The sequence below is a fragment of the Scyliorhinus torazame genome, chromosome 12, assembly GCF_047496885.1.
Source record: "Scyliorhinus torazame isolate Kashiwa2021f chromosome 12, sScyTor2.1, whole genome shotgun sequence".
NCBI lineage: Eukaryota > Metazoa > Chordata > Chondrichthyes > Carcharhiniformes > Scyliorhinidae > Scyliorhinus > Scyliorhinus torazame.
Window position 1 is genome coordinate 168,848,739 of NC_092718.1, and position 18,952 is coordinate 168,867,690.

The window sequence follows — 18,952 nt, forward strand, 5'->3', positions numbered from 1 at the left end:
GTATTGCTGTCAATACTTTGCTATTAACATCAGGCTTAAGCAAACTAAAGCTTGTCCTCGGAGAGTATTTAAACACTAACTCGTAAGGTGGTGCTAGGATACCACACAGAAACCTGTTGCGGATTGGTGCCGTTGTATTCTGGGAAATTATGTGGATGTATCATTTTACATTTTAATGTATCAGTTTTTTAACTGGGGAGGAAGCATGGTAATGCTGCCCTCTATATTGGAGGTCACAAATAAAGTTAGTTCAAGAATAGTTGCCCGCAGTTGAGCATGTGTTAGTCTTGCTCAATGCAGTACACAAGTAACATGGGGGAACATTTTTAAAAATACACAGCGGCTTATTGCGATCTGAAATGCACTGCCTGACAGGGTGATGTAAGCAGATTCAATAGTCACAGTCAAAAAGGAATTGAAAAGTAGTTGAAGGAAAATTTGCAGGATGGGGAAAGAGTTAGGGAGTGGGACTACTGGGAGCGCTTTACAAAGGAGCACAAACAGGGATGACAGATCCAATGACTTCTTCCTGTGCTGTATCATTCTACGATGCCACTAAATACTTTATTAACCTCAAATGAACTTCCCTCCAGTAATAGCTGTAAACATTATATGTAAAACAATCTATGCTCTCAGAGAAATGTTTATAGGAATGTCAGACTAAAGACAAATGTTTTATTTTGTATAATCTGATGATGAAGCAAATCCGCTGCAGGAAACTATTCTATTCTATTATATATAGACTCACCGTTCTGTATCTAATAGGAAAAACTGATTTATAACTGGTGGCTACAAACTGTAAGAGATCCCCAGATTCAAAAATTCTAACATCCTGTGCTAGACTGGAAGTATTGAAGCTGGAAATGTCACTTGCTGGATAGGGAGGTGAATTGCCGGATGAAATGAACCTTACCTGGGAATACTTTATTGGGACAATATCTCTGTGGTGATTTACTTCATCTAACTTGTGCAATACTTGATCATGAGTGTGTTTGAAGGGAAGTGGGTACGCATCGGACCGCCAACCTCCTTAATCTCCACATTTGCTCCAGGCCATGCCTTCAAATCCTCCTTCATGGAACTGGGAGAATTCCATGCTCTGTATTGAGCTAGGCTCTCGACTGCATTATTATAAGCCTCCTTTATTGGTTTTAGTTTAACCCTTATTTCTTCAATCATTTAGGGTGTGGTGATATACATCACTGTAAGTACACAAAGGGTTAATGTAAACACACTACACCAAGCTAGACATTAGAGGGAGCACCATAGACATGACACATAGACAGTCAACCAATAGGTCAGGAAGATAGGACACAACCAATGGGCATTCACGACACACACACAGAGGTGACACTACCACAGGAGGGCATTACACCAACCCATATAAAAGGACACATCACACATGCTCAGTCTCTTTCCAGTGGAGACACTCGGTGAGTACAGACACAGGGTTGATTGAACATCACACCCACCACATGGGTTGTAGCAGACTGGTTTGTCAGTCTGAGTAGCTAAAGCAGGATTAACAGTAGCGTTGAATCCAAGTAGGAGAATTGTTAATAGTTTAATAAACATGTTAAAGCTATCTCCAAGTCTGAACCTTCCTTTGTCAGAGTGCGCATCAAGGAAGCAGCTTATGCTACGTCAAGAGCATAACAAAACATGGTTCCAGGAGTGAACTGTTTCAATCCGTATAGTTAAAACTCAGCAGTGACTACCAGCAACAGCTGCCAGGCAAGATGATGTTCGAGTTTCCGGTTCCACAGCAGCTCAGGTACCAAGGCAATCTTAGTGAAAACTGGCGTTGGTTCAGGCAGAGATTCGAGATCTACCTGGTAGTGTCCGACCAAGATGGCGTGGCGGATGCAGAGAAAATAAAGCTTCTACTTACCATCACGGGTCCAGAAGCAGCTGAAATCTTCCAGACCTTCAAATACTCAAAGGGGCAAAACAAGAGCAATTTCCAGGCAGTCCTGGACAAATTCCAAAAATTCTGCGAGGAATATACAAGAAGAAAAGTTAAAAGAGGCGCCAAAACTCACCGCGAGGTCGGCTTGCAGCAACGAACGGCAGTTTTGAATTGCAGCCATCTTGCAAAAGGTGCTGCACATGCACAGTTGCACGAAGAGTGCACAGAACGGGAAGGTCCATTTGCGCATGCGCGAGAAGCCGCGCACGCGCAATTGCGGAAAAGGCCCCAAGTAAAGGAACAGCGATCTGCGCATGTGCAATCGCTTCCTACGCTCTACGTCACAAGCGTCATGACGTCAGAGGCCTCGGACCACGCCCACTTAAAGGGGAAATATCCCAAAACACGGAAAAAACATTTTAAAGCCGTAAAACCCGATTCTTTCACCTGGAACGACAGTACAATGCCTGAAATTCGACCATTAGCTGAAAGTAACCTCCGCAGCACCCTGCAACAAGCAGTTAGCACCACCCAAAGGGATGATACAGTCCTTGAAGACTATGACTCAGACCTTGAATTCTTCTTTGGACATCGCAAGCCCAATGCCAGCTCCGACACAAAATGTGATGATATGGTCCTAGAAGACAACGACTTGGGTTTCACCTTGGGAGGCTACCCCAGTACCAAATCCGAACCGCAACTAGACGTATTGTACATTGACGACCCTGACGACGAGTTCTTCGGATTGGGGAATCTTCAGCCCAGCATATACGACATCCCGACGCATGAGTGCAGGATGATGCTGCGGCCTGACGCCAAGAGACAGAGAGCGGTACAAGCCCACAGAGAGCGGCCTGCTGCCACACAGAGAGTGGTCCATGCACCGCGAAGAGTCCCCGACTCCACACACAAAGCGATGAAAGACTCCACAGCGAGACAACTGCACGTCTCCACACAAGTGACTCCAGTGACACAAGCCTCCACAGCGAGCTCGTGGACAGACTCCACGATAGAAGCAACGCAAGACTCCAGAGCGCAGTCCTTGCATGAACAAGAAGTGATGACAGTTCCCACAGAGAGACCAATGCACGATTCCACACAGGGAACGCTGCAAGACTCCACAGAGGGAGTGACACAAGCCTCCACAGCGAGCTCATGGACAGCCTCCACGATAGAAGCAATGCAAGACTCCAAAGCGCAGTCCTTGAACAAGACCATGAGGGTCTAGCAACCTCCTCTGAGCAACCAGCAGCCGACAATGCAAGTCTTCCATGCTCAAGTGTACAGCAAGCAGACTATGACAGTCTACCATGCTCCAGTGAACAAGAAGAAGACTCTTGACAGTCTACCACGCTCAAGTGTACAGCAAGCAGACTATGACAGTCCACCCAGATTATTTGAGCCACCAGAAGAAGACTCTGACAGTCTACCCAGCTCAAGTGAACGACAAGAAGACACTGAGGCTCTACCCACTATATGTGAGACAAGTGACGACAGCATCCCACTTCCCATACCAGATGTGCAACATGACAGACCTCAGCTAGACTGTACAGAGGCACCCGACAATCACAGTGAGACTACTGGTGACTCCGGTGACACCACGTTACTTCAAACCTCATTCGCTCGAGCCTCTCCGCAAGCAAATGCATTCCTGAATGTTTTGACTCCGGATGTGGAGCATCAAGAAACCTCAGAAGATGCAAGTGAACCTGCAATGACTCCGGACGGGGAGCGTCAAGAAATCTCAGTTGACTCAAGTGAACCTGCAGTGACTCCGGACGGGGAGCATCAAGAAATCTCAGCTGACTCAAGTGAACCTGCAGTGACTCCGGACGGGGAGCATCAAGAAACCAAAGCTGATTCAGGTGAACCAGAAAGGGCTCCAGACGGGGAGCATCGACAAGCCAAAACTGACTCAGGTGAAACAGACCAGACTCTAGACGGGGAGCATCGACAAGCCAAAGCTGATTCAAGTAAGCCGGACATGACTCCAGACGGGAGCGCCGCGAACTCAGCGACGGCACGCTCAAGGAGACAGCAGATGCCACAAAGCACGCTAACACGAGTAACTGTGTGAAGGACTCGTATTATCCACAGAGTGTGGTCCTTGAGCGCAGCAAACACGGCAACAAAACCAACCACCACCACCACAACATCAATAGCAAGAAGCGTACCAAAGGCAACAACGTCGACAACAAGCACGGCAAAAACGACACCAATGGAACTACGACTGGTACAACATGGTACAACTCTGCAAATGAGGGACACTGTTACTGCTCAGCTCAGTACAATGACATACCATGGCAGGACGATGCATCTTACCAATTCACGTTTGCTGCACTACCAACAGGCAACCTGGCTTTCAGGACAGATGCCATCAAGAATTACCACCACAAGCATCGAAAGAAAAAAAAGAGTCCAAATCCGACAACAAAGCGATTTGACCACTTCTTGGTTCCTTCAGCACAGGGACACTGATGGCATTTACAATGCAATGCCACCATCAACATCACCAAACAAACAAGAAAGCCACTCGACCATAATAATTAATGAACTTTGGACTCATGCATATGATTTGGACTTATTGTTTAATGATCACTGTTATCATAACTTGTACAGACTATCACTCATCTACCTAGTTTGTTCAATTTTCTTTAACACTGTACAGAAAATATGTAACATGAAAAAAGGGGGGATGTGGTGATATACATCACTGTAAGTACACAAAAGGTTAATATACATACACTACACCTAGCTAGACACTAGAGGGAGCACCAGAGACATGACACATAGACAGTCAACCAATAGGTCAGGAAGATAGGACACAACCAATGGGCATTCACGAAACACACACAGAGGTGACACTACCACAGGAGGGCATTACACTAACCCATATAAAAGGACACATCACACATGCTCAATCTCTTTCCAGTGGAGACGCTCAGTGAGTACAGGCACAGGATTGATTGAACATCACACCCACCACGTGGATTGTACCAGACTGGTTAGTCAGTCTGAGTAGCTATAGAAGGATTAACAGTAGTGTCGAATCCAAGTAGGAGAATTGTTAATAGTTTAATAAACGTGTTAAAGCTATCTCCAAGTCTGAACCTTCCTTTGTCAAAGTGCACATCAAGGAAGCAGCTTATGCTGCGTCAAGAGCATAGCAAAACATAGGGTACTCCAGTTTTGAATGCCCAATCCTTTTTGGCCTCTTAGAATGTCCAGTCTGTATCCAAACTATCTGCCCTTTGTTTCCAATCCTCCCAGTACAGGTCCCCTTTCAACTTCACTGAAATTAGCTCTCTTCCAGTTGAGTAATTATTATTGAAATTAGGAAATACAGCAGCCAATCAACAGGTCACAGAAAATAGAACACAAAAGTAAAAAGGAAAGTCAAAGGAAGGATGGGGCCAATTAGGGGCAAGAAAGAAAAACTTTGTAGCTAAATTCATGGTTAATGTGTACTTTGCATTTGCCTTCATGAAATAAGATGTTGTCAAAGGCACAGTAAAAGAGGATTTAGTAGTAAAAACGCACAAATAGCAATGTGATAACGGGAAGGTAATCTTCAAGGCTGTTGGCCGAGGCTACATACTGGCAAGGGCATCTGGATGTGGCAGGATTGCAGAACTCAGATTAGCTCCATTGGTTGTGGCATTGATTAGTTCTGTCTGTCACTTGCTGCTTTCTCTCTTTGGCACAAAAGAAGTCCTGTGTTGTAGCTTCACCAGGTTGACACCTCAGTTTTCCATTATGCCTGATGTTGCTCCTGGCATGCCCTTCTGCACTCTTCATTGAACCAGGACTGATCCCCTGGCTTGGTGGTAATGGTGGTGTGAGGGATATGTCGAACCATAAGGTTGTGATTGAGTTCAATTCTGCTGATGACCCACAGCGCTTCATTGTGCAGCCTTGAGTTCCTAGATCTGTTTGAAGTCTATCCCATTTAGCACAGTGGTAGTGCCACACAACATGATGGAGGGTATCCTTAATGCAAAGACAGGAATTGTCTCCATTACAACCCTGGACCAGACCCCAAGAGGTGCTAGGATACCAGACAGAAGCCACAATATTTTATTTAATTTGTAAGACTGAGGAAATGATACTTCCGGAGTGATTTCAGGCATAAATAGGGACATGGCATGTTAAACCAAACTTTATTACGAAGACAGTATTATTAACTTTAACCTCTTGAAGAAAATAGCTTCCAATTGCCCACTAAACAATGCTTAACAATACCATAGAGTCATAGAATTCCTACAGTTCAGAAGGAGGCAGCGACCCTCTGAAAGAGCACCCTACCGAGACTCTGCCCTATCCCAGTAACCCCACCTAACCTGTACAGCCCTGGACACTTAGGGGCAATTTAGCAAGGCCAATCCACCTAACTCGCACATCTTTGGACTGTGGGAGGAAACCGGAGCACCTGGAGGAAACCCACGCAGACACGGGGAGAAAGTGCAAACTCCACACAGAGTCACCTAAGGCTGGAATTGAATCCAGGTCCCAGGCACTGTAAGGCAGCAGTGCTAAACGTGCTACCCCAATACAATGAAACAACTCCTTACTGCCATCTTTATCTCCACTCAAACAACACCTATCTCAGGTCAAAATCCACTTTTAAATACAATTTGCAGACCCAGGAATACTTGCTTAACAGAGATCCATTTTAAAGAAAGTGATTGGAGAGGGGGAGAATCCAGTTAGGAAACAGCTGCAGATTATTGCCTGTCTCAGAGTACTGTTTCACCTGCCAGCTTTTGAGAAACTGCTCCTATCCTGTTTACAGGAAAATCTTTAACTCACTGTTTTGAGAGAAACTGCTCCTGTTCACAGACATATCAAAATTCACTGTTTTAAGAGCAGCTGCTGGTCTGTCTACAATCAAATCTGAAACTGAACTCAAATCTGGAAACTCAACACCACGCTGCTTTGACACCTCGCTCCTCCCATTAACTATATCATCTTCTGAGGCTGACCAAAATGTCTCTAATTGTCTATTTCCCAGGGAACCTTCTCTATATATACAAAATGCCATTAGCCCAACTTTTACGGTACTTTAATTGCACCTCTGTCTCCAAAATGCCTGCTGCCTTTCAAACCAGAATTTTTAAAAACACTAGCGCAGCAGTCATACACACATTAACCCAGACTTTTAATCATTACTGCACCAACTACATATAATACAATATATCTAAAATTCCTACATTCATCACAAGGGACAGTGCTGACTGAATATGATTGACTCCTACCCATACTGTCATGGACAGATGCATCTGTGGCAAGCAGGTTGGTGAGGCTGAAGTCAAGTATGTTTTTCCATCTTGTTGGTTCCATCGCCACCTGCCGCAGACCCAGTCTAGCAGCTCTGTCCTTTAGGACTCAGCTAGCTTAGTCTGTAGTGATGCTCCTGAACCACTCTTGGTGATCAACATTCAAATCACACATCCAGAGTACATTATGTGCCCTTTTCACCCTCGTGCTCCCTCCAAGTTGGGTCCAACACAGAGGAGTATTGATTCACCAGTTGAGGGGGCACTAAGTGACAATCAGCAGGCGATTTCCTTGCCCATGTTTGCCCTGGTGCCATGAGACTTCATGGGGTCCACAGTCGATGTTGAGGACTCGCAGCGCAACCCGTTCCTGTACCATCACCTCTGCTGGGTCTGTTCTGCCGGTGGGACAGGACAGACCCAGGGATGGTGATAGTGATGTGACAATATCTGTAAGGTATGATTCCGTGAGGATGACTACATCAGGCTGTTGCTTGACTAGTTTGTGAGACAACTCCTCCAATTTTGGCACAAGCTCCCAGATATTAGTAGGAAGGATTTTGCAGGGCCGAGTTTGTCTTTGACACTTTTGGTGTTGAGTTAAAGCCAGGTGGTCAACCAGTTCTATTCCTTTAGACTTTTTAGTGGTTTGATACAACTGAGTGCCTTGCTAAGCCATGTCAGAGGGCACAAATAGACCAATTTCCTTCGCTAAAGGACCTTAGTGAACCAGATGAGTTTTTACAACAATCGACAATGGTTTCATTGTCATCATTACACTTTTAATTCCAAATTTTTATTGAATTCAAAATTCACCATTTTCCATGGTGGGAATCGAACCCGAATCCCCAGAACATTACCTTGGGTCTCTGGATCACCAGCTCCGTGCCAATACCACTAAGCCACCGAGTCCCAGAATGTCAAATTCCTACCCCGCGTTGTAGGGGAATCTTCTTATCCTCGTGCACTGCAGCATCTTCATTCTTCTTTTCATCTACCAAATTCATTTATGTCTTGGGTATTGAATATTTCTTGATTGTCACAGCAGTGGTGAATGACACAACTGTGAGATTCTTCATAGGAGTTGAAAATGCTTCATTTTCTTAAGCCAGTGCTTTCACCTTTTTTCCAATCTGCAATGCAGGAGATGACGATTATAGGGAGAATCTCAGTGTATTCTCTTCCTTTTCAAGGGGTTGTGATCATTCCAGTCTTGAGGCTTTATCTCGTGAATCAGTATTTCTTTGATTGGCTTTCACCGTCTTCACAACAAGGTTATCGTAAGAGTCACAATCCAAGATTCAGCAGTCACGAGAAGCTTTTACTCCACTCCACCAACCTGTCTGCCCTCCAAGGAGATGATCACAGAACACATACCTCCTACACGTCATCCAAGAGAACTGAGAACATTGTTGGGGAGGTAAGAGTGGAACGGAGGTTAACAGGGAATGTGAAGTAAGTAGTTTAACGAAATGAGGCAACAGTTTTGAGATTATACTTGAGTGAAGATGTAGAGTAAAGGGTTACCGGTTATGTTAATCAGGCAATGAGGTTAATGATGATGTAAGCAAGATATCAGGGTCAGGTGGCCAAGAGAGCTAAACACAGAACATGGAACAATGTACTCACCACGAGATCTTTGTAAATGTAAATAAATAATTTCAAGAAAATCTATGTACTGATCATTTCCAACTCACAAGTGAGTGAAATCCCATCAAAATAGTTAGTATGGTTAAGGTTGACAGATGGAACTAACTGATGTATTTGAAATGTTAGAAGTATTCAATACAAAGGATAGAGAGAAGCTTTTAGTGAGGTAGGGGATTCCAGAACAAGGAAGCCCAATCTTAAAATGAGGCCACTAAGGATTGATGTTTCGAAGTGGTTTCTCTGTAAAAGACGGGAGCAAACATTAAACTCACTCTTGGTCAATTAAATTGCCAAGACTGAGATCGGCAGGTTTTTACTGGGTAAGTGTATAGATCAACATTGAATGAATGAAGCTGAGGTACTGATCTGCTCTGGTCTATTCGAATTGGCTTGAGACCTAGCTCCTGATCCGATGGAAAGGCTATCTCAGTTAAAGTTAGGTTTGTTATTCAACAATGATACACTCTCTCTCACTGTCTTTTCTGATTTCAGTATTTTGTTTTAAGTCGTTAACGGGAGGCATCCCAAGACTCTTTCTGGTCCAGCTCCTGCAAAATATCTTGGTCATGTGAAGATATCGATATTTCATCAAACCAAACGGAATTAGTAATTTTCTTGATTGAACTGATGAGCCTTTTCAGGGTCTGTTTTGGCACTGAACAAAATCAGAAGCAATAATCTCATTGTTCAATTCACGTAACCCTGTTTTTCCATGTGATAGAATGGGTGTTAATGTTTAATATAGATCGCGCTAGTATTAATCGAGGAAGTATCTATAAACAAGTAAGGTATGACAAAACTCTAACAGCATTAATTGGACTTATTTACTAGTGGTTTAAGCCAACCAGATTGAGATGGCCATTGGATTATCTCTGAATGACATTTGATTTGATGGGAACTCAAAACTACCTCAACCTGCAACAGAACCAAAAACATTTTCAATTGAATTTAAATTCTTAATACAGATTTCAACATGATTCAATTTGCCAGGTCCCTCGACATTGGTTTGCATCTGGCTCAGTAAAACTCAGAGAAACAGGCTGGCCTCAGTATAACTGGGACACAGGCTGAACTCAAATCCCTCCTCTTCTGGACTGAGGTTGGAGGATTTATTCATCTGCAGGAGCAGGTCTAAGCATGTCAGCGCCTTTACCATTCAGTCAGGTCACGACTGATCTGTATCCCAACCCCATTAACTTACCTTTGCTCCACATCTCTTGATACCCCGATCTAACAAAATATATAATCTGTCTTGGTCTTAATTTTCAATGGATCCAACATCCACAGCCTTCTGAGAGTTTGAGATGTTAACCATTCTCTGTGAGAAAAGAAAATGCTTTCTGACTGGCTTGGCCTAATTTTGAAGATTCTGCCCCTTGTTCGGGTTTTCCCCCACCACAGAAAATGTTTTTTTCTGTATCTGGACTATTAAAACTTTCATTATTTCCGAGATTTCAATTGGATGGCTCCTCAATCAAATTTCTGTAGACGGTCCTTCTCACATATCTCTTTCAGCTCTCGTATCATTCTGAAAAAAACACCCTCGCAACATGGCAGGAACTTCAATATGGACAGCCCCAAGCCCAAACAATGGGCGGGGTTTTGAGGCTCTTCTGGCCGATGGGATCTGCCAAAGGAGACTACAGCCCCCCCTGCCCCCCACAATGCTTGTATCACATTGCAACAGGCAGCTACTTCACCGAAAGCCTTTAAACCCTTCCTGCTGTGACAGTGCACTGCAATCTGACTGAAGTGGATATTCTGGATTGCATTGGGTACAAGTATGACTTTTTACTTTGTGTGTGTTAGACGGCCTTCACTTTGGGCATGGGCCAATCAGTCCAGTGTTTTGTTGTTGTCAAAACCATTCCCCAGTTTAACTGGAGGATATTGCACAAACTCAATGAATTAATTCAGTAATAAACAGACCATTGGATGCACCTTCCTGTCGTTTACACAAAAGTAGATCCCGAATAACCTTTTAGTTTTAAGCAACAGAAGAATCTCCCTCTGAACTACCTATTAAGCACCGTTCAAGGAAGAATCATCTTTATCAAGCACCAAAAGAAGTTACAGTTTGTCAATAATTTGCCCATACTTTCCATTGGCCAGGCATTTCCAACCTTGTTCAATAGATTTGGGATAAGCCACTAATTGGTGTCATTAGGCCATTGAAGTTTGATTGCCAATGTGGTACTACAGATGTTTCCCAGGTGCTTCTGATACTCTTCATTCATAGAACCATAGAATCCCTGCAGTGCAGAAGAAGGCCATTCGACCCATTGAGTCCATACCAAACCTCTGAAAGGGAATTCTACTCCTAGGCCCACGCCTCCACCCTGTTCCTGTAACCCCACCTAAACTGCACATCTTCGGACTGGGAGGAAACTGGAGAACCCGGAGGAAACCCACACAGACATGGGGAGAATGTGCAAACTCCACACACCCAAACAGGAAATTAGGCCCGGGTCCCTGGTGCTGTGAGGTGCCGTGTCGCCCATGTCAAGTCTGTGTCAAATACACTCCGACTGTTTAATCCTCTCACAAAACAGTTGGAATGATTTAAAAGTATATAATTGGCTGTAAAACATTTTGGAAATTCCGGAGGTCATGAAAAGCACCATATAAATGCAGGTCTTTCTTTGCTTCTTTCTGTTGTGAGACTAAATAGAGTTACAGATATCAGGGTATAAGTTTTCAAGAGCTGACGGCCGTCCCCTGGTGTAACTGGAGTGGGCATAGATGGAAACATCTTTATGGATCACTCCTCCATGGCTCCCCATTTTCCCTGTCACTTCCAGAATCTTCATCCAAAAGCAATAAATGATAAACAATAGGACTGGTCACATAGGCACGTGCACTGTAACACTACACAAATAACCATTTGTACTAAAGAAATGCTGACATCCAGTGTTGCTATGACAGCAGGGGAATGCGTAATATTTAGCTTTTAAAATTTGGAAAGCCAGCACCATTGATCAATGATTAATTCTACAAATAAAAGATTTTTTTTTTTTAAATATAAAAATTGGTTAAAATATTTCTTCCTTTTTGCAAAGAGCTGTCGCCAATCCCCACCCTCTCCCATTCTGCCAAAAGATCCTTTTGACAGCTTCTGGGTAGTCTAGCGGACTGATTCAGCATGTCCGACCACTTCAAATTGGGTCAGTGGGCCAAGAGCCAATGATCCTCCTGCAACAGGAGGCTCTTATGTGATAATAACTGATGCCACTAGATGGTGCTGCATTCTTTCGTTCCCCTCTCAGAGAATCCAGGATTAAAAATGTATTTCAAAGCCCATTTGACGTTGTGCTGTTTTAGTATTGTGCACTGACATTCATGTTCTTAATGTGTTCTGTTATGTTGAAGCAAATAATTAACTGAAACATTCAAGCCCACAGCATGATCATTTGACCTTACAGTCATCAAAGAATCCCTACAGTGCAGAAGGAAGCTTTTCGGCCCATCGATTCTGCACCAACCCTCTGAAAGAGCACCCCCTACCCTGGCCCACTCCCCCGTCCTATCCCCGTAACCCCACCTAACCTTTGGACACTAAGTGCCAATTTGACATGGTCAATCCACCTAACCTGCATATCTTTGGACTGTTCGAGGAAACCGGAGCACCCGGAGGAAACCCACGCAGACACGGGGAGAATGCGCAGACTCCGCACAGACACCCAAGGCCGGAATCGAACCCGAGCCCGTCGCTGTGAGGCAGTAGTGCTAACCACTGTGCCACCCACGTTTACCTTTCCCTTCAGACAGCTTCATTTTAAGGACAGCATGGAAATGGAGACTCTCTAAGGCGGTACACTATTGAGAGGAGTGGCTGTGAGATTGTCACTATTGAGCCACGTCTACTTTCCATATTTCAATCCAAATCCTCTGGCTTCACTTTTCAGTCCTGTTGTCTCGGTATTTTCCACACTTATTTCAACTATTCATCTCATTTCCTGTTTAGTGGCAAGCAGACAGATGCCTTGTCGAATGTCCTTATTGTCTACTCAGGTGCTATTTCTCATTGTGTGATACGATATCTGGGATTCTTTGTTCAGATTCGATTTGGAGTGAGGAGTAAATTGCATTTCTTGTAGTCATAACCCTCCTTCTGTCCGTCTGCACCTGATTTACCATTGATCCCCCAGAGCCTGTGCGGATACGTTTCCCCACCCTTCCCAAGGCTTGGTATCATTTTGTGATTCCTGAGTAAGTAGATAGGACAACATTCGAATATCATTTTTTTTCTTTAAAAAAAAACACATTTAGAGTACCCAATTCATTTTTTCCAATTAAGGGGCAATTTAGCGTGGCCAATCCACCTACCCTGCACATCTTTTTGGGTTGTGGGGGCGAAACCCACGCAAACACGGGGAGAATGTGCAAACTCCACACGGACAGTGACCCAGAGCCGGGTTCGAACCTGGGACCTCGGCGCCATGAGGCAGCAGTGCTAACCACTGCACCACCGTGTTGCCCAAACATTCGAATATCATGACCTCATGAAGCAGAAGACAGTTGCCCACAAACTTCAACTGCTGTGTTTTGCTTTTTTTGGTCACATCTCTGACTGCAGTGATTTCTCCATAAATTCATAAAAGTGAGGACAGTAGTGTGTAGTTGTGTCTGCGCTCCACTATCCTGCGCAACTGATGGAATTATGATCAATTGAACTATGTATTGTTAACGGAACAGATTTTGCCGGTATTCCATGTTGCGATATTGACTCATTGCATGGGTCAGAACCCTGGGTGCGATTCTCCTCTCCCGCGCCGGTTGGGAGAATCGCCTGGGTCGCCAAGCTTTCCCGCGATGCCGGTCCGACGCCCTTCCGCGATTCCCCCAAGCGGCGAGAACAGCCCCGTCGAGTTCCGCACGGCGCAGGCCGGAGAATCGCCTGAGACACCCAAAATGGCGATTCTCCGGCACCCCTGCTATTCTCAGGCCCGGATGGGCCGAGCGGCCAGCCCAAAACAGCGGGTTCCCCCCGGCGCCGACCACGCCTGGTCGCTGCCGGCGGGAACACTGGGGGGGGGGGGGGGGGGGCGGCCTGTGGGGGTGGAGGAGGGGGATCCTGCACTGGGAGGGCCTCAAATGGGGTGTGGCCCGCGATCGGTGCCCATCGATCGTCGTGACGTCCTCTCTGAAGGAGGACCTCCTTTCTTCCACAGCCCCGCAAGATCCGTCTGACATCTTCTTGCGGGGCGGACTCGGAGAGGACGGCAACCACGCATGCGGGGGGTGACGGCAGTTATGCGGCGCCGGCCGTGTCATGTATGCGGCGCCGCCAAGTCCTGGCACGTGTAAATGACGTGGCGCCGCTCCTAGCCCATTATCGGGCCCAGAATCGGTCGGGATAGGAGCCGTTTCGCGCTGTCGTGAACCTCGACGGCGTTCACGACGGCGCGAACACTCTGCCTCCATATCGGAGAATCCCGCCCCCTGTTTATTCCATCAGGGAAGTGATCCGTGTCTGTAACCTAGTCTTGTCTGTCCAATGTAAATACATTCACCCGTGTAACTAGGCAGAGATTGTGGTTCAGGCTGCTGCTCAGGTCTGCACAAACTCCGTGATATGCCTGTTCACCCAGTCTGCATTATGTTCTCAGTAGCCTTGACCTGCAATTCGTCACATTGTCAACATATTTTGATTGTAAATATCATCCATGTATCAGCTAATCTCTGAAGGCACTTTATATATGGGCACTATTACTATCTTCCTCTATTGACCTTTTGGATCACTTTGCAGTTGCAGTGGTCACAACACTGAGAATCAAAATGTAATTAGACACTGTAGGCTGCGACTGTGTCATTATTCTTTACCTCTGACTCCTGACTGAATGAGAGTCTGTGAAAGAAAGAACTTGCATTTGCAGCACATATATGCAGAATATCCTCAGGATATTCCAAAGTTCTTTAGAGCCAATTCATTCATTTTGTAATGAATTTACTGTTGTCACTGGGGCAGACAAGGCAGCTAACCTGTTCACAACAAGGTTTTAATAAACGATCAGATTAATCTCTTACGCATTGGCTGAGGGAGGTACCTTACCGGAACATTTGGAAAACACCCCGCTCCCCTTTGGTCAGGGCCAACACATTGTCCACGTCAATCTGGGGAAGGCAGTGTCTCCACTTAACATTTGGCAAAGAGGTCGACTGGACCAATTAAGGAATCAGTTAACCCTGGACCCTAACTGATAAGCAAACATTTGTATTCAATAAATGATGTGTCTGCTTTAAAATCCAATGGAAAGCAGGTTAGGGTCACTCCCATTCTTAGAACACTTCTTCAACAAATGGATCACATTTGAAGACCGTGAACTGTGTTGATTAGGAGAATAGGGGACAGCACGGTGGTGCAGTGGTTAGCGCAGCTGCCTCACGGCGCCGAGGTCCCAGGTTCGATCCCGGCTCTGGGTCACTGTCCATGTGGAGTTTGCACATTCTCCCCGTGTTTGCGTGGGTTTCGCCCCGGCAACCCAAAGATGTGCAGGGTAGGTGGATTGCTAAATTGCCCCTTAATTGGAAAAAAAAATGAATCGGGTACTCTAAATGTATTTTTTTTTAATTAGGAGACTGGGGCAGTTAACTTGTGCATAGCAAGATCACACAAACAGAAGATCATGAAATGATCTGATAATTGTGCTTGTTGGTGTGCACTGCTCCTCAATCCCTTCCTCAGGAAAATTCAGAGTCTCGTTGCCCTTTCGCAAAGTAACAGGTTGCCTTGATTGAAAACTTGTGGCTTCTTTCGTTGTGCAATGTTTCAGCTGCTGTGATGCTTGTTAGAACTGGACCTGATTGATGTCAAGGATGAGGCCCTGCGAAGCAGCCTCGTTTCAAGACATGACACTCACGAGCAGAGGAACGACATTGGCTATCTTAAGAAAGTTGAGATAGAGTTCCACATGCCTTGGGACATTTCCTTTTGGACCAGGGCCAACATGTGGTCAGCAATTCAGTCACTTAATGCGAACCAGCACTGGTCAACATTGAGCTGGAGCTAAATAGGCTGGTTGAACTGATTGGTTATTAGTGAGGGAGCAGGGACAGCAACAGTGGCAATGACAACTTGTATGAGTAGAAGAACCTTTCACCAGGAGAAAGACCCTGAGGCATTTTCCAGAGGTAAAAGGGGAAGGAATGGACTAAAGGGGTGACCAAAGGCTTATACAAAAATATAATTTTCAGAGGAAACAATCAGGTGGAGACAGTGGTATTTAAGGAGGTATTTCCAGAGTTTGGGGTGAGACATGACCATGAACATAGGAGAAAACACATAGGTGAAGCGGTGGGGGAATGTACATGACAATCAAGATCAAAGTTAGAAAACCAGAAGTTACAGCGACAGGGAGGGAGTAGAGGCCATGGCAGGATTTAAGCACAAGGGTAAGATTTTTCAATGAGGCATTAGGGGAATTCAAACACAGCAACAAACAGGCAGCCCAGGTGGGAGGGGATCTCACTGCAGGCTGCAGAGTTTTGAATGAAGTGAAGTTTATGGAGGTTGAGAGAGCATCAGGATTTTAAAAAATTCATTTACAGGATGTGGGCATCACTGGCTAGGCCAATAATTATCGCCCCTCCCTAATTGTGCTTGAGAAGGAGGTGGTGAGCTGCCTTCTTGAACCCCTGCAGTCCCTGAGTTGTAGGTACACCCACAACGCTGTTATAGGGAGGGAATTCCAGGATTTTGACCCAGTGACAATATTTAAATCCAGTGATGATTAAGGCACGGTAGATGCTTTCAACACCTGCTGAGCTGAGCTAGAGGCAGAGGTGAGTAATGTTCTCAAGATGGGCAATCCTTTTTTAAAATGTTTCCAATTGATGGGCAATGTAGCGTGGCCAATCCACCTACCCTGCAAACTCCACACGGACACTGACCCGGGGTCGGGATGCTTGGTGCCGTGAGGCAGCAGTGCTAACCAGTGCATCACCGTGCCACCTTAAATGGAGCAATCTTACATGGAAACTATGAGGCTGGACTTAGCTGGGTTGGGGGACTGGCGGTGGAGGAGTGGGGTAGTGGGGGTCACCGTGGTCCGCAACACTTGTTTCAGCCTTAGACAGTGGTCGGGGGTAGGGGGGGTTGAGGTGGATGTCTGCAGTGAACAATTTATTTCTAAAATCTCAAAGTGAAATGAATGGGGGGAAGGGGAAGTAGGAATGTACAGGAGGTTGTATACAACCCTGATGTTTCTCTGTGGGAAATAAAAACAAGTTGTCACCACCATTGCTGTCTGTTCATCCGCATGGGTCACAAATCAGCTCATCTGGCAGGTTCAGCATCCAACTCAATATTGATCAGTGTTGTCCTCATCAATTCATTTAAGATAACTCATGGCCTTTGTGGACAGACAATCTTCATCTACTCGGCTCTTTATAACCACTGGACCAAGACTTGTATCAGCCATTCCTGACAACAGGTTTATTTCTTGCTTAAGAGAAAGTGTGCTGTTCCTTAAAATGTCTCTTATAAACAGATGCTGTAGTCCTGAGGGTTTGTGGAGAGGTAACAGTTCAGGACCTCTTCAACAATCGGAGCACCTACAGAGAAAAGATCCCCTCAAATTCCTATTGAGATTGACTACATTTATTTTATATTCTCAGGTGACAAAGTTCTATCGTTACTTTTTCATTCTTGTCATCTTGAGGGGGTATCTCACTTTTAGTTATCCTTTGATTCGATCACATTGTTAAACATCGTCTCTGTTGATAAGTGTCATGGATTCTTCCCACTGGCCTCTTTCAGAATGCTTGGGCCATTTTTTCACTGAAAGGATTTGAAAGAAATATATGCATTTAATGGTTTCTTTTGGCAAAATGCATTCTTACAAGTTTAAGTAAGAGCACTTAGGCTAAACAGAAGTAATTTCACCAGTCTAAATACAAATAAGAAACGTTTTTGCTTCCCTCCGCAATCAAAGATATCTCAAACCCAATTGCAGGAAACCTAATCTCTATTCGGCTGTGGACAAGAGATGGTACGATAAATAGAGATAGAGATAGAGATAGATAGATAGACAAACTGATCGATGGACAGTCGGATGGACGGAGTGCCAGAGCGGATGGACGGAGTGCCAGAGAGAGTCAGCACCAGAGAGAGATAGAGAGCATGCCAGAGGGCGAGAGAGAGCCAGATAGAGAGAGAGAGCCACATAGGGAGAGAACAGCTTGTGGACTTTATTGAATGTGAAGTTCCAGCAGCCTCAGGAGACCAGGTGAAGGTGGTGCAGCAGCTTAGGGCGGCTATTGAGAGAGTGGAGAAGAGGATGGAGGTGCAGGGCCTAGTCGGTGGGGGAGCATGAGGATCAGCTGGCCTCGCTGGAGGCAGAGATGGTGCTTGTGCCGGACAGCCATAAGAGATTGAGGAAGAAGGTGGAGGACAATGAGAGCCGTTCCAGGAGGCAGAATCTCCAGATCGTGGGGCTGTCTAAAGGAATCGCGGGATTACAGGCCAGGAACGAAGGCTGCAAAGTATGTGGCGAGTATGTTGGAGAGGTTGGTGGGGAAGGGGGTCTTTGGTCATCCTCCCGACGTGGGTCGAGTGCACACAGCGCTGAGGAGGAGCTCAAAGGCAGGGGAGCCACTGAAGGCCATGGTGGTGTAGCTGCAACATTTTCTCGATAAGGAGATGATACTGAGGTGGGCGAAGCAAATGAAAAAGTGTATCTGGGAAGGAAATGTGCTGAGGATCTATCAGGACCTGGATGCGGAGTTGGCCAAGCAGTGGGCAGTTATAATCGGATCAAGGCTGTCCTCTACAAGGAAGGGGTGAAGTTTTGGGATATTGTATCCTGCTCATCTGTGGGTCACGCACCAGAATCGGGAGTTGTATTTCGACACGCCAGAGAAAGCGAGTGAATTTATGAGAGACCATGAACTGGGAGGTATGTGAGGACTTTGGAGATGCTAAAGTGGGGAATGTGGATTTATGCGACAGGCGGATGGCTCTATTTAATGAATATGGGTGCGGAGTGGGTGAGTGTATTTTTTTTTTTGGTTTTTACTGGTTTTGGGGATTTGCAGGTGAAGGGCGGTTGTGGGGAAGGGGGGTAGAAAGAGGCCTCGAGTGGGGGCTACTATGCTAGCTGATTGGCTAGTTAATGGG

General features: G+C 45.5%; 1 protein-coding gene across 6 annotated transcripts in view; it reads right to left on the reverse strand.

The window, feature by feature from the left end:
- LOC140386725 (septin-4-like) overlaps positions 1–18,952 on the reverse strand; it is a 222,611-nt gene that overhangs the window by 14,285 nt on the left and 189,374 nt on the right. The window contains exon 11 of one of the 6 annotated variants that reach the window (XM_072469337.1): positions 17,243–17,614. The exons of the other annotated variants lie outside the window; for them this stretch is intronic. Within the exon in view, the coding sequence (XP_072325438.1) occupies positions 17,590–17,614 (25 nt within the window). The 3' untranslated portion in view covers positions 17,243–17,589. Of the gene's footprint in view, positions 1–17,242; positions 17,615–18,952 lie in introns of those variants that run through there. 6 annotated transcript variants of the gene reach the window in all.